This window comes from Macrosteles quadrilineatus, unplaced genomic scaffold (assembly GCF_028750875.1).
Source record: "Macrosteles quadrilineatus isolate MER2022 unplaced genomic scaffold, UCM_ALF_1.0 Scaffold_8__2_contigs__length_117827958, whole genome shotgun sequence".
NCBI classification, from domain to species: Eukaryota; Metazoa; Arthropoda; class Insecta; order Hemiptera; family Cicadellidae; genus Macrosteles; species Macrosteles quadrilineatus.
This window is the reverse complement of record NW_026542601.1, coordinates 95,797,442-95,811,458: the sequence shown is the minus strand read 5'-3', so window position 1 is coordinate 95,811,458 and position 14,017 is coordinate 95,797,442. Positions and strand designations below refer to the sequence as shown.

General features: G+C 35.9%; 1 protein-coding gene across 1 annotated transcript in view; it reads right to left on the bottom strand.

The window, feature by feature from the left end:
* The window catches only part of LOC129001125 (CD109 antigen-like), a 52,349-nt gene extending 38,881 nt beyond the window's left edge, over positions 1-13,468 (bottom strand). Inside the window, exons 1-2 of the mRNA XM_054428321.1 lie at positions 13,406-13,468; positions 1,044-1,227 (exon numbers count right to left, since the gene is read on the bottom strand). Of these exons, the coding sequence (XP_054284296.1) occupies positions 1,044-1,227; positions 13,406-13,464 (243 nt within the window). The 5' untranslated portion in view covers positions 13,465-13,468. The remainder of the gene's footprint in view (positions 1-1,043; positions 1,228-13,405) is intronic.
* Between the last annotated feature and the right edge of the window lie 549 nt (positions 13,469-14,017).

Genomic DNA, 14,017 nt, shown 5'->3' with positions numbered 1-14,017 from the left:
CAACCAAAAGGCGAGTGAGCGTAGCGAACGAACTTCAACCTGGAGGTGAGTTAGCGTAGCGAACGAGCTAACCTGAAGGCAAGTGAGCGCAGCGAAAGAGCTCCAACCTAAATGTGAGTGAGCGTAGCGAACGAACTTCAACCAGAACGTGATTGAGCCATGCGAACGAACTTCAACCAGGACGTGATTGAGCCATGCGAACGAACTTCAACCAGGACGTGATTGAGCCATGCGAACGAGCTCACTTATGAAGTTAAACGGGGCAAAGCCCGCGGGTACAGCTAGTACACTATATAAAGTGATAGTAATACATTAAAGAGATCTTCATTTAAATAACCAATAAGCACGTTTCAGCCTTTGCCAATATATTTCCTGGTAAGTGTGTTGTAACTGTTTCTTATAGTATATTTTAAAAACCGGCAGAGCAACTAGTTTTTTTTTCTAAATTGTGAAATCGAAATGGTGTTTGCAATCTGGGGAACGTTAGCATATGACGGGAATAGCACACCTATGTTTTTCCTTCCACTATGCTATAAGTACCAGTAGTAGGACTGCTGGGGTCACCGGTTTACTATTGTGCTAACTGCTAACTCTAGTTAAGACAATGAATACAACCCCTTTAAGAAGCGCAATGCCTTTTTAAAAAAACTCAGTCTGGAAATATTTTGAATTTTCTATAGTTCCCACGGCGGCCGCTAGGTAGACGGTAGACTATCGCGAGCGCGCGGCTAAGTCAGCTGACCCCTGACTGAGTGAGAGAGAGTGAAACACGTTTTTAGGGCAGAATAAATTACCGTACTTATAACATTTTAAGGAAATCGTAATATTTGTGCAAGCAAGCATACAAACAAACATTGCTCATATAAGAGTATATGATGAAATAGTGGTGATTGTAGTGTAGGACGTTTTTTAGTGTGGCCTTGGTAGGACCTGTTGAACTTACCACGATTCTCCCTCCCCCAACCAAGAAACCATCCTTGAGCCGCCCCTCTAGCAAGCACCTAAAGTAACCAAATTTAAAGCGGTATAGAAATTATTCATACCCTGACAGGCAGCAAGTTAAGAGTGTTTGTAGGAAGGACGGCAGTAGACTCTGCTACCAGCTGATTGTCACAGCTGATGCTGGCATGTACGAACACGTCTTCCAGCTCTTCTGACGTCACCATTGCGGCCATGTTGTAAACCATAGCTGGCCGAACTGTCCTGGGGGAGATAACAATGTAGCGTCTGAAAGCATAATAAAAACTTTAAACATTGTCAATCTTAAAATGTTATGACGTATAGGTCAGAAACTATTGTCATTGTTAATTCATTATTTATCATTACAAATGACTAGTTTTAGGTCATCAATCCTCCAGTCCCAAAACAGATTTTTTTTGTTTAAATAGCTATAGCCTATACACAAGGAAAATACTTTAACTAAGGTGGGAACGTTTGTGAATCTACAGTACTGCAGTTAAATTCACGGGAAGTTTAAAAGCTTTTAAAAAAGTTTAAAAGTGTTAAATACTTGTGAATGAGTACGGTAGCTAAAATATATCTAATCCAACAAACTTCTGTATAGTTTGAACCATCTTTAGGCCTAAATAATAAAGTTTTAATTGAAATGTTTCTTATTTGTGTTTCTTGTGTAACTTAAAGCTAATATTCGCCAATATTTTTTAACATCCATTGTACTTTTGAAACATTTTCTGATTCTTTGTTACAATTTAAAATATTTTTCCTACAGTTACCTAACAATGTACATGTTCTCTCACTGATTTGAGAAAACAAAGTGGCCAATTCGCTCATCAGTGAGACAATGTTAACATTGTCTCACTCTAATTACTTTGTCTCACTCCAGATTTGCAACGTGAAGGCACGAAATAGTGAGCGCGTAACATGCAGACAACGTCGTATGCGCGCGAAGTACGTTGGCAGCACTGGCTGTAAATCAGCTGGTCAGCTGTTGTACCGTTATTAATAGTGTTGATGATTAAATGTCATATTAAAGTTCACTTCTGTGTAAAAATATGTCACGTTTCTTTACTAATTTATTTGTTTTATTGTAACTGTAGCAAAAATATAATGTGCAACTCGAGTGCAAAGTGCAATTGCCTCACTCGAGAAACCATTCTTCACTCGTCTATGGCTCGTGAGTAAAAAGTGAGTCAATTGCTCACTTTGCTCACTAGTTGCACAAATAACTATTGAACTAGGAAGTGTTTATTTTCTCATAACGTACCAGTAATGGTGCAAAAAAAACTTGCATTGTTTGTTTTACTTTTGCGATGTTATAACTATAATTTAAATTACATAGCCAGCAGGCTATTTCCATGAACAATCTACTAAAAAGAATCTAAATATGTCATCTCTTATGCATTGTCATATAGCAAATGGAAGATTTCAAAACAAACTAAGCTTCCAGATTAAACATTTATGAGTTTTTTATGCTAGAATCCAGCGGCCATCATGATGTGATTCAGTGATCCCATACAAGGAGAACAAGTTCAAAGAATAAATTTAATGGAGCGATGAAAGCTTTTGCTGCTGTTAGAAAAACTTAAAACAAGGAAATAAGGTCATGGTCGGGAATAAATTTCACAACACTGGTTTCATTAAATGATTATATAAAATATCGTACTGACACCTTCCACATGGGAAAGCTGAATCCATAATGGCTTTTTTACTCTGCAAGAACTTTGTAAGCAGAAGCCATACATTATTTTTGCTATAGGCACTTTGTAAGCAGAAGCCATACATCCAAGCTATACGCACTTTGTAAGCAGAAGCCATACATTCTTTTTGCTATAGGCGCTTTGCAAACAGTTTCACTGTATTGTACCTCATAAAAGACCTCTTTTAAAACGACATTTAAAATGTACAGTATGAGTGTAAAATGTACTACAGTTGAGTACAAAATAAAAAAAACAGCTTATACGTAGTTCAATCCAACACCGGTAATATCCAAATGTGTATTTCTTATAAATAAAAATAAACAATTAAGGAGCTATCCCAATTTCCCCATTTATAAATTTATTTATATTATTAGGGGGTTTCGTTAAAAAATGCCTAGGTATTTGATATTTTTATACTGTAAACCTGTATAAACACTGTTCCTTTAAAACAAAACGCGTTTTAGAGTGTGAAAATCAAAATGAAATCTTCATTAAACATGATTAAACTATGACAAACTTGGTAAAAATTGAAATCATTAGATAAAAATAAAATATGTAATTTCTTTATCAAACAGTAGCCTTTGTCGACTCCTACTTCAACATATCATCTAAAGTATCTAAGATAGATTTAAATGTATAAAGTAACTTTTGTTTTGTAAGTTTTTAACGCTTTTGCATTATAACAAATCATAAAATGTCCAGTATTATATTTTGTTTATCCATTGATTCTAACTATATTGGGGGTGTGTAGTGTGTAAGGTGCCAAGGCACAAGTTGTCCCCGTGGATATTCAATAACATGCTGTCAGTTTATATTCTTCATGGTCTTCGTGATAACAATACAACCTAACCTCAGATCAATGGGACATTGACTGCCCACCCTGACTGCTTTTACACAATTACATTCTATTATGTAATGACTCGTCTTAAAGGCTTTTAGAAATACCTTGAGTGGAGAAATTTATTAAATTGTAGTCTAAGTGTTTTATTTTTTAACAATGCCCGATTTTGTATAAGATAATTATACAAATAGTGTTCACTACAGGGGGTTTCCATTTAAATTATAATTTCTTTTAACTCTCGCAATTTGCATTACAAATCCAGATTGTTCGGTTTTTTATCAGTGATTTACTATGGAGATGTTGGCTATTGGCATCACAGTTAGCCATAACTGATACCTTGGCTATTGGCATGAGTTAATAAGCACCTTACCTTAATTAATTCATTTTACAACCATCTAAACCTAATGCTATGTCCAGGGGTTATTCAGTATGATTTACACAGGCTGCAGTTTGACAGCCAGATAGGTTTTTGATCATACTCTATCCATAGCAAAGTGTTTAAAAAAATTCTATTTACGCTAAAAAATACCTGCACAATTCGCAAAAGCTTAACAAGTTTTCCTACCAATTTGCAAAATGTAAACAATAATAATAATTGATAGCAGCAGTGAGTTACGCAGGACCAGTACGCGGGCGTAGGGCATAATGGTGGGCTAGGCAGGTCAACTAGTCCTACTCAAGCCCTGACCTCTCATATGCTAATATTGCAACTTCTTAGCAACCTACGTTCTCTATGGGTATGTGATTTTTGTTTGAAGTTGAATTTACATAGTTTGAAAAATTAAATTAACCCTAGCAGTTACCTGTTTAAAGAAAGAAATATTTTTTTCCTACTGTCACCCGACAAAGTTGGCTTCTTGTACTGTTTATAGTACAGAAAGCTGCTAATTGCTGCATATTTATACTTTGCCGTACGGTTTATACTTTGCCGTACGGTTTATACTTTGCCGTACGGTTTATACTTTGCCGCACATCAGGATTCCAACGAAACAACACAAAACAGTGTGGTTCTATTATGCACGTAATCCGTGTACGCTCGGAAATAGGTTGGCAACACTTAAAGATAATAATACTATGAGCAGCTGATTGACTATTATAACTACGATTTAACCTGTCATTTCGTGTTTATAGTTTCGGTATTTCTGAACTTCCTGGACTTTTCTTTTAAACGTTTTTAAAACATTCCTACGATCTTAATAAACAAAAAAAATACATTTAAAGCATTTTTTTAGGCGCGGAAACAAAATATTGTGCTTTTATTATGCACGTAATCTAATAAGTTGGCAACACTTAAAGATATTATGACTATGATCAGCTGGTGCAGCGTTTCTCATTTCATTCAATGTTTGGATTTAACCTAACCTAAACACGTGCCCTACAGTGTTTGAAAGACTAATTATTTATATGATTTATAGTAACTGTATGAAATATATAATGTGTATTTTCCTTCCACCATGATGTGTATCATACGAGTGCAACCACTAGTTACACAAATAACTATAAAACCGATAATATTCTCAGTGCTGATTTATTACAATTATCTGGTTTTCTTTTCATACCAGTGTTCGCTAAAAACACGTTCTCAATACATTTTTTGTACTGGTACCATTACATCATGAAATTGTGTTTAAATAAATAATTCTTGATTATTGTGGTGATTTTATAATAATATCCAGATTAAGATCAGAGAAATGACCCATAGATAAAATAGCTAAATGAGTAATATAGATATTCTGTTTCAAGTACATTACATCTTACAAAAAAAAGTATAGACTACTGTTATAAACACTAAACACCATGGTTTAGTGGGGGTTCTCGTTCTCGACCTTGTCAAACGGGGAGGGGCTACCGTGAGGTTAGGAGTTTACCAAGAAAGGGGGTCCGAGGGTTCTCCCCCAGGAAAATGTGGTATTTGAAAGCCGTGTGGTGACTTTCTATATTCATTTTAACGTCTAGAAACCAAAAACATTTCTTACTCTCACAAAACAAAATACGAGGGGAAATTTACTATAATTATAATTTATTTTTACAGGGTACAACACCACCCCTTTAGCCCATGTAGCCCCCACCCCCTTAGAACACCCTCTGAAAACACCGAAGCTGTAAGATAAGCTACCCAGAGTTCTCTTTTGCCTCTATAGCCCCCCAACCCTGGAACCACCACGGAAAGCTCCGAAGCTGCAAGATATACGCCACCACCAGTTTTGATTATTCTAAACCATACCTCAACCTCAATCGTTAACAAAGGAATTGCAATATGCAGCTGTGACACTAACGTTTGTTTCCGTATCCGCTAGGCTAGACAGGAAGTCCTTCTCGTGCAAAACTAATGAATTGTCACGGGAACCTACATTTAATACATACTGATGTGATTGTGTGACAACTAGATTGTCCTAGTTTTAAGAAATGTACACTTGACTTTGAATATTGTAAAATCTGAGGATTTGTTGTAGGTTATAGGTATTTATGTTCTTGTTGGTAACGTTTAAAATTAGAGCACTGATGACTAGATATTTGTCTTTTACTTTTAGGTACAGAATATATTTAATAATTTGGGCCACTTAGTCGTTGGTAAAATAGCAGAGTACAAAAAATTGTTGGCAAATAGCATGATTGTTAAACAGTATTATTAAGTTGAAATCGTTTAAAAATAGGATTAACAACAATTATAGTACAGAAAACTATACAAAAAGGTAGTTCTATGTAGGCCTACCTCTACTGACAGATGGCTTAAAACTGTATTTAGCTTATCAACAAAGATGGTATACTGCATAGGGTATATATTGATTAATCTATGGCTCAACAACGCTTCAATGATGTGTACGGACAATACCACATTTTATTTTACCCTAAATCAATCAAATAATGCACAATAAGTTCCATGCCTTTGAGATATGCTCGGTTCAGTTACTGTTCTGACTGTTATGAAACACGTTTTTAACGTGTAAACCAAACCAAGTACTGTATTTAAATGTGTATGAAATTCAGTATTGTTACTGTTACCTTAGATGTAAAAATATTCATTTACTACAGGATCGATTCATTGTAATTAATACAGTTTTAATGTGTGGATGTAATTAAAATAGCGGTCCTGGTGGGTCGCTCCACATCCACGCATGCTTTGTATGCGCGCGTGCGCAGAAAATGGATCAGCCAGCTGCCTCGCCTAAACCTGAATACATAACCTGTATCAGGAAGTGATGCACATAAATTGTCCCCCTAAATCTATTTCGGTGTTTGCCGATGGCGTTTTACGTTCCTCCGCCAGTTTGACGAAGTTTTCAACCTTTTCCCTCTATTAGAAAACTCAGCTAGTGATTTTAAACTATGTTCTACAATAAGAGAGAGGCTAGTTGGATAAAGCTTAAGCAGACTCATAGTATCGTAGGCCTATATTTCCTTGAGGAATATTTAAATCTAAATATATAATACCCCCGCCGTAGCAAACCTGCCGACTAAGCGAATTTCCATTTGTCAGAATTGATTTTCAGTTAAATATATTTTAATAACATTAGGTTTAACGAGTACCTAGGTTTGCTGCTACAAGGAAACTAATAAAGTGTGTTTTTGAGTAAAATATTGATAGCTTAGTACAAAATAAATAAATTTGCCAAGTTTGATCAAAATATATTCATAAATTCATAAACAAGCAAACTACAACATTTGACAATATTCTCCATAAGAATAACATGGGAATTTTAAATTTTCAATTTTTTAAATTTTCTCCGTTACTTATAATCGAACAAAAATACTTTTATATACAAAATTATTTGTTTTTTTAAGCTCTTTAAAAAGGTCTAAAGAGAAATTGGGAAATTTTGTGTTTTGAGGGTCAAAAGTGAGAAAAACCAATTTTTACCCCATAAAACCCCCCGTAAAGCCCCGTTCCCATGGTCTGATCGTGCTGGTTCGCGAACTCATTCAAGTTTATCCCGCTTTACACCTTTAAACCAAATTTCATCAAAATCGGACAAAAATTACTCAAGTTATCGCGTTCACGGACGTATATATATAAAAAAATTTGAACGAACAGTGTTTTTGGCCTCTGGGGACATCAAAATGAAAAAGTAAATCGGTCCCGGGTCTAGGTCTTACCGTGCCACCTACGGTAATAGCTACTTCCCTATAGGGAAATTTCCTAAAAGGCAAAGCCCTCACTGACTGACTCACTCACTCACTCACTCATCACTAATTCTCCCACTTCCCATTTACCTAGGAGGCTGAAATTCGGTACACTGATTCTTTGGGCATTAAATAGGAAAACTAAGTAGTTTTTATTCTGATCGGGCTTTCAGGCTCCGCCCCAGTGGCTCTGGAGTTTCCCATGTTAACCTTATGATTTTTCATATTTATAAGGAACTAGCTGTACCCGCGGGCTTTGCCCCGTTTTACTTCATAAGTGAGCTCGTTCGCATCATCGCTCAATCACGTCCTGGTTGAAGTTCGTTCGCTACGCTCACTCACCTTATGGTTGGAGCTCGTTCGCTGCGCTCACTTGCCTTCAGGTTAGCTCGTTCGCTACGCTAACTAGCCTCCAGGTTGAAGTTCGTTCGCTACGCTCACTCACCTTTTGGTTGCAAATTAGCTGTTGTCATAAATATAAAAAAAAATAATAGTCCTGCACCATGTTGGTAATTCTTGTAACTTTAATGCTATTGCACATCATAGACCAGAACCAACTTGTTTAATTGAAACAGCTGTTAAGATTCATTTATTCCATTTAAATATGAGTACTCATAAGGTTAACATGGGAAACTCCAGAGCCACTGGGGCGGAGCCCGAGAGTCCGATCAGAATAAAAACAACTTAGTTTTCCTATTTAATGCCTAAAGAATCAGTTTACCAAATTTCAGCCTCCTAGGTAAATGGGAAGTGGGAGAATTAGTGATGAGTGAGTGAGTGAGTCAATCAGTCAGTGAGGGCTTTGCCTTTTATATATTAGCGAATTTCCCATATAGGGAATAAGCTATTGCCGTAGGTCTCATGGCAAGACCTGGACCCGGGACCGATTTAGTTTTTCGTTTTGAGGTCCCCAGAGGCCAAAAACACCATCCGTTCAAATTCATATATATATATTTATATATGTGTCCGTTAGCGCGATAACTCGAGCAAAAATGATCCGATTTTGATGAAATTTGGTATAAACGTGTAAACCTACATTTATTCGAACGAGTTCGCGAACCAGCATGATCGGACTATGGGAACAGGGGTTTATGGGGGGTTTTATGGGGTAAAATGGGGTTTTCTAATTTTTCACCCTGAAAACATAAAATTTTGCAATTTCTTTCAAAACCATTTTGTAGAGCTCAAAAAAACAAATAATTTAGTATGTTGAAGCATTGTTGCATGCCTAACGGTTACGGAAAAATCGCAAAATAATGTAAATTTAAAATTACCATGTTATTCTTATGGAGAATAAATACAGTGTTGTAGTTTGCTTGTGTATGGACATATATTAATGAAATTTTGAAATTTTGTTTACTTCATACTGAGCTATTAATATTTCAATAAAACCCCTCTATTTTCTTCCCTGTAGCAGCAAACCTAAGTACTCATTAATATTAATGATGTTTAAAAAGGAAATAAATCTGTCAATTTTAAGGGAATAATTTAGTGGAATTCCAGCTGTGTATATGGAAATTCGCTTAGTCTGCAGGTTTGCTGCGGCGGGGGTATATAGATTTCTTAACAGCTGTTTCAATTAAACAAGTTGGTTCTGTTCTATGATGTTCAATAGCATTAAAGTTACAAGGATTACCAACAGGGTGCAGCACTATTATTTTTTTTTTATTTATGACTACAGCCAATTTTCAACCAAAAGGTGAGTGAGCGTAGCGAACAAACTTCAACCTGGAAGTGAGTTAGCGTAGCGAACGAGCTAACCTGAAGGCAAGTGAGCGGAGCGAATGAGCTCCAACCTAAAGGTGAGTAAGCGTAGCGAACGAACTTCAACCAGGACGTGATTGAGCCATGCGAACGAGCTCACTTGTGAAGTTAAACGGGGCAAATCCCGCGGGTACAGCTAGTTATCCTATAAACTCAATTATGTTGATAAACTTGTATTGGTTAATTTTTGAACAGCGCTAAATAAACATTTTCCCAAACTGACGAGCGTGATAAATCCACAAGGAAGTTTGACAAATCTATGACTGAGTTCAGTGTTAAGTATTTTTTCTTAAACTAGCTGTTCTGAATTATATTCAGTTTTAACCTACTACAGTACTTGATCCCCGTACGTAGAACGGATCAACAGCTAGTATACAAATAAAATATGTTCGTGTAACAATAAGGTTAGGTAAATATAATTTGTTAGCCTGCCTATACTGAAAGAAGGCTAGATGTTACAAACTTATCACATAGTACAACAATACAACAGTGAAGAATAAAGTGGTGAACAGTAAATAGGCATCTAACATGGGAAGCATTTGATTTCGTAATTTTGTGTTAATAATTATTTTTTTATTGTAAAAGTGAGTAATTGTTTTAAAACAATAAATAAGAGAGCTCTTCATCCAGTTGCCATCCAAACTAGGCTACTGTTTTCACGATGTTCTACAAATATTTCAACAACGTCAACAAAATGAAAATAGTAACAACAATTAAAACGTGTTCCTAGTTTAAGCTACTAACCTGTATTGTTTTAATAGGTAAATTACGACTAGCCAGAGAAATTAAGAACATTATTACCTGGAGAATTCACTTAAGCTTTTCATGAACCTGCGTGTGTATGTTCCATGTATCACGGTAAGATAATTAGATAAGGGAGGAACCGGAAATGGAGGAATCACGGAATTGGAACTGAGTCTGTGCTGGGTGAAGAAACTTTATCGTGCGTGCAGTTATGAGTATGGCTGCCACACTTTACAGCTTTACGACAAGAAAATATTGTCTAGACGATCTTAAGTGGGGAGTGAACGCTGCACAAACTCTACTCTGCAGGAACCTAAAAGAGCGCGATTGGTTGCGAGGTGCTATAGTGTTTTTTTTTTTATTAGTATTGTTATAGTATTATTTTTTTAATGGTACAAGTTTCTAAAAATTGATCTTAATCAGGTTCCAAAAGTGTTACAGGAAATCACTTATTTCTAGAGCTTAAAATACCAAACCAGCTAATTATGACTATTGGTAACTCGTTATTAAAGTTAATTTTCTACAAAGATAAGTTTATGTTATTTGACCAATTCACGTGGATATTATCCATTACGATTAGTAAAATACACCAGCCGCAGCAAATCTGCAGACTAAGCGGATTTCCATTTACCCAGCCGTGTTTCCATTAAAATATGCCATTAAAATTGTCAGATTTATTTCCTATTTAAATAACATAAATTTTCACGAGTACAGTACTTAGGTTTGCTGATAAATGGAAGGGAGATGGGGTGGGAGTTTTGATACTTCTCAATAATTTTTTTAAACATCAAAATAAAAGAATAAAACAACTTTTAACAATACATACTGTTTATTCAAAACATTAAATTAAACCTAACAAAACACTAGCGCGCGTAGTGAGTATAAATGGAGATCTAATTGAGAGCGAGGGAAAGTAAATTTAGAGCGAGGGAAAATCAGCTGATCGATTTTCCCTCGCCCTCAGAGCTTGGGAAACGACTACTTTCATTGATGTCAGCTGTTACCGAAACTAGTCACTTTCGTTACAAGTCAAATGTAACCTATTTCTAGGTTAATAAGAATAAATATAAGTTGAGTCAGAAATCTTCCCCCAAGAAAGAACGAAACACTTTTTAAGTTAAAATTTAAATTATATTGCACCAGAGCGCTGGATGCTATACTCGATTGCTACCCCTCAGCCGATTTAAGCTGCTCTTAACGTTGAATAATAATCTATAACAATATTGATTATATAATAATATAAGTAACATCGCACTGTTTGTAGTGAACGGTTAAATTCAATTTCGTACGGAGGTGCCTTACTAATTAACAGCAGTGACGTCACTCAGTGCCTCGGTGCATGTCAACAAGTCAAGAAACATCGAGGAATTCCATCGGCAATAGATGATATTATACACTCGTACTTGTAATACAACGCAATTTATATTACAAAAAACTCGGACACCTTTGCATTCTAGTGAAGTTTCTTTATTTTCAGTCATACCAAAGAAATATAAAGAATTACCACTAATATTACTACTAATAAATTAGTAGGTGCATCGCAAAAACTGTAATTGTAGGCCTATTTATATATTGTTTTCTAAAATCTTAGCCACTCCTATCATTGTATAATAAATTATGAATCCGTTATACGGTACAAAAAATACAACGTGCACAAAAATGAAGTCCATAAAACATTTTACAGTATTAACAAGAAATAGTTCAATGTTTTCTTTATATTATTAGCTTGTAAAAACTGTCTATGTGTTAATTATATGCAAGAATCGAAGATTTTTCTGGCCCAGTGCCACAGTGCTCGATAAGTTAAAAGGATACACATTTTATAATGGAAATGTTTACCGGCTGACGTCTGTTTTTTGTATCGAGCTACGAGACTATAATGACACGTATTATACAAAAATTATCATATTACGAAAACAGTTTATCAGTTGCCTTAAACCTTCATCACAGACAGACAACTGAGTTCGTTTGGATCTACTTTGTAGTAAGGCCGATATTGTTGTCCAAGTTTTACAATCAACAGTAAGGTTTAGGCCTCTGTATAGATTCAATTTGTAGGCTAGTTAGCATTGAGTAGTAGCACGGAGGTATATACTGTAGTGCCGTTTGTAGGCTACAGTACGTATTACATTGTAGTTGCAACTTGAAAATCAAGTTTCATATTCTACAATCACATCCTCAATTATCTTTGAGAAAATTATTTCCTTTAACGTATTTTATTCACAGCGCTAATGAATAATTGCAGAAGATTGAGACAACATTTTCTGCGCATTTCCTTTTGTTTCAAAATTGCTATTTGTGAATCAGTGGTTTGCAAGGTAATTATGTAAAATGAGACCAGAGGAAAGATTCTAATCTTAATCGTGTGCAGATTGTACAGATATAGTACGAGGGCTATTCAGAAGGTAAGGAACGTTTCGTACATAGGAACGTGCACTCGGCAACTACTAGTAAGTCTGAAAGTCGGCCGGCGTCCAGTCGTGACAACGGGAACATCCTTCCTTTGTCCGTATTTTTCACAATTTTAACTTAAAATGTGCGCTGGGTTTGAAAAACCTGCCTGTTGTGAGGTGCGGTAAGTAATACGGGGTTTTTTGCAAACATTTAAAACCAATAGACATTTTATTGCCATGTTTGTGAAGTTTACAGAAACTTCGTAATGAAGTTAAGTTCTGTGCGAGAATAGTGCATTCAGTCACCCAACTCAAACCAAAGACAAGGAACTTAGATACAGGAATAGATACATATCAGGTAAAAGATTTTCGTTTATAATACCACAGATTAAAGGATAAACTCTCTTCTTTACTACGTTTACTCTTTACCACAGACAATATACCATTAATTGGTTCTATAGTCTGTGTCTTTATCTTGTTATAATCTTAAGAGTGGACGCCGATATCCAGAAGTGTTTGTATAGTTTGGGATCAATAAAACAAATTGTTGTTTTCGTTTCGTCCCCGAGGAATGGATTTAACTATTAACCGTCGTCCAAAACATAACTGAAGATTATATCTTATCATCTTCAGAATATCCGGATCCTACTTAATAAAAGTCTCAATATAATTTGTTGATACTATTTTATGTTAATGAGTAAAATCGTAAAAGTACCCCGATTAATACCACCAAACCTTCCCCCAAAAAATGTAGCATTTAACGTTTATTCACAATATAAGATAAACCAAATTTTATATATGACTTAAACAAGGAAAACTATACACATTGTGAAATCTTTTGTTATTGTTGTTCGATAGAGTCAATTTAGAAGATGTTTACTCACACGCTATTGGCTAAGGAGACACCCAGGAGTGAAGCTACGATCAGCTGTTGAACCCACATATCGTCACCAACTGACTAACAACTGGTAACTGGGAAGTGGGAACACCGGCGCACCGCGCAGTGATACCAGATCTGATGGCGAAATTATCGTGCGCTATCCACAAATTACCGTGCCTCAGGTAAAGCTATGGCTCCACAGACAGCGGAATTTCCGCCGTGCGGTGCGAAATCTTCCTCTGCGGAATTACAACGACACTGGTTTAATGGAGCGGAGAGGAGCAGAGTAGCCAACAATTATTGTGATTGCAATTCCATTATGTATTGTGCGGAAAAAGAGGTGTAGATGATCGTTTTTCATCGACCGAAGAGGCGGAACTTGTCAAGTTGGTGTCTCAACATGATGTGCTGTGGAATTTGAAAAACCCGGAGTACAAAAACAACGGAAAAAGACGTAATTTAGAGTACAATTGAGGAAAAACTACAATTAATTGAGAAAACAGGTAATCTGTTTATCTGTGTGTGTATGAGTTGACACCAATAAAGAGAAGATCGACAACATCATCATCAAATCATAAAGTATCACAGCCACGAGGGCTTTCCTCTTCCTATTCAT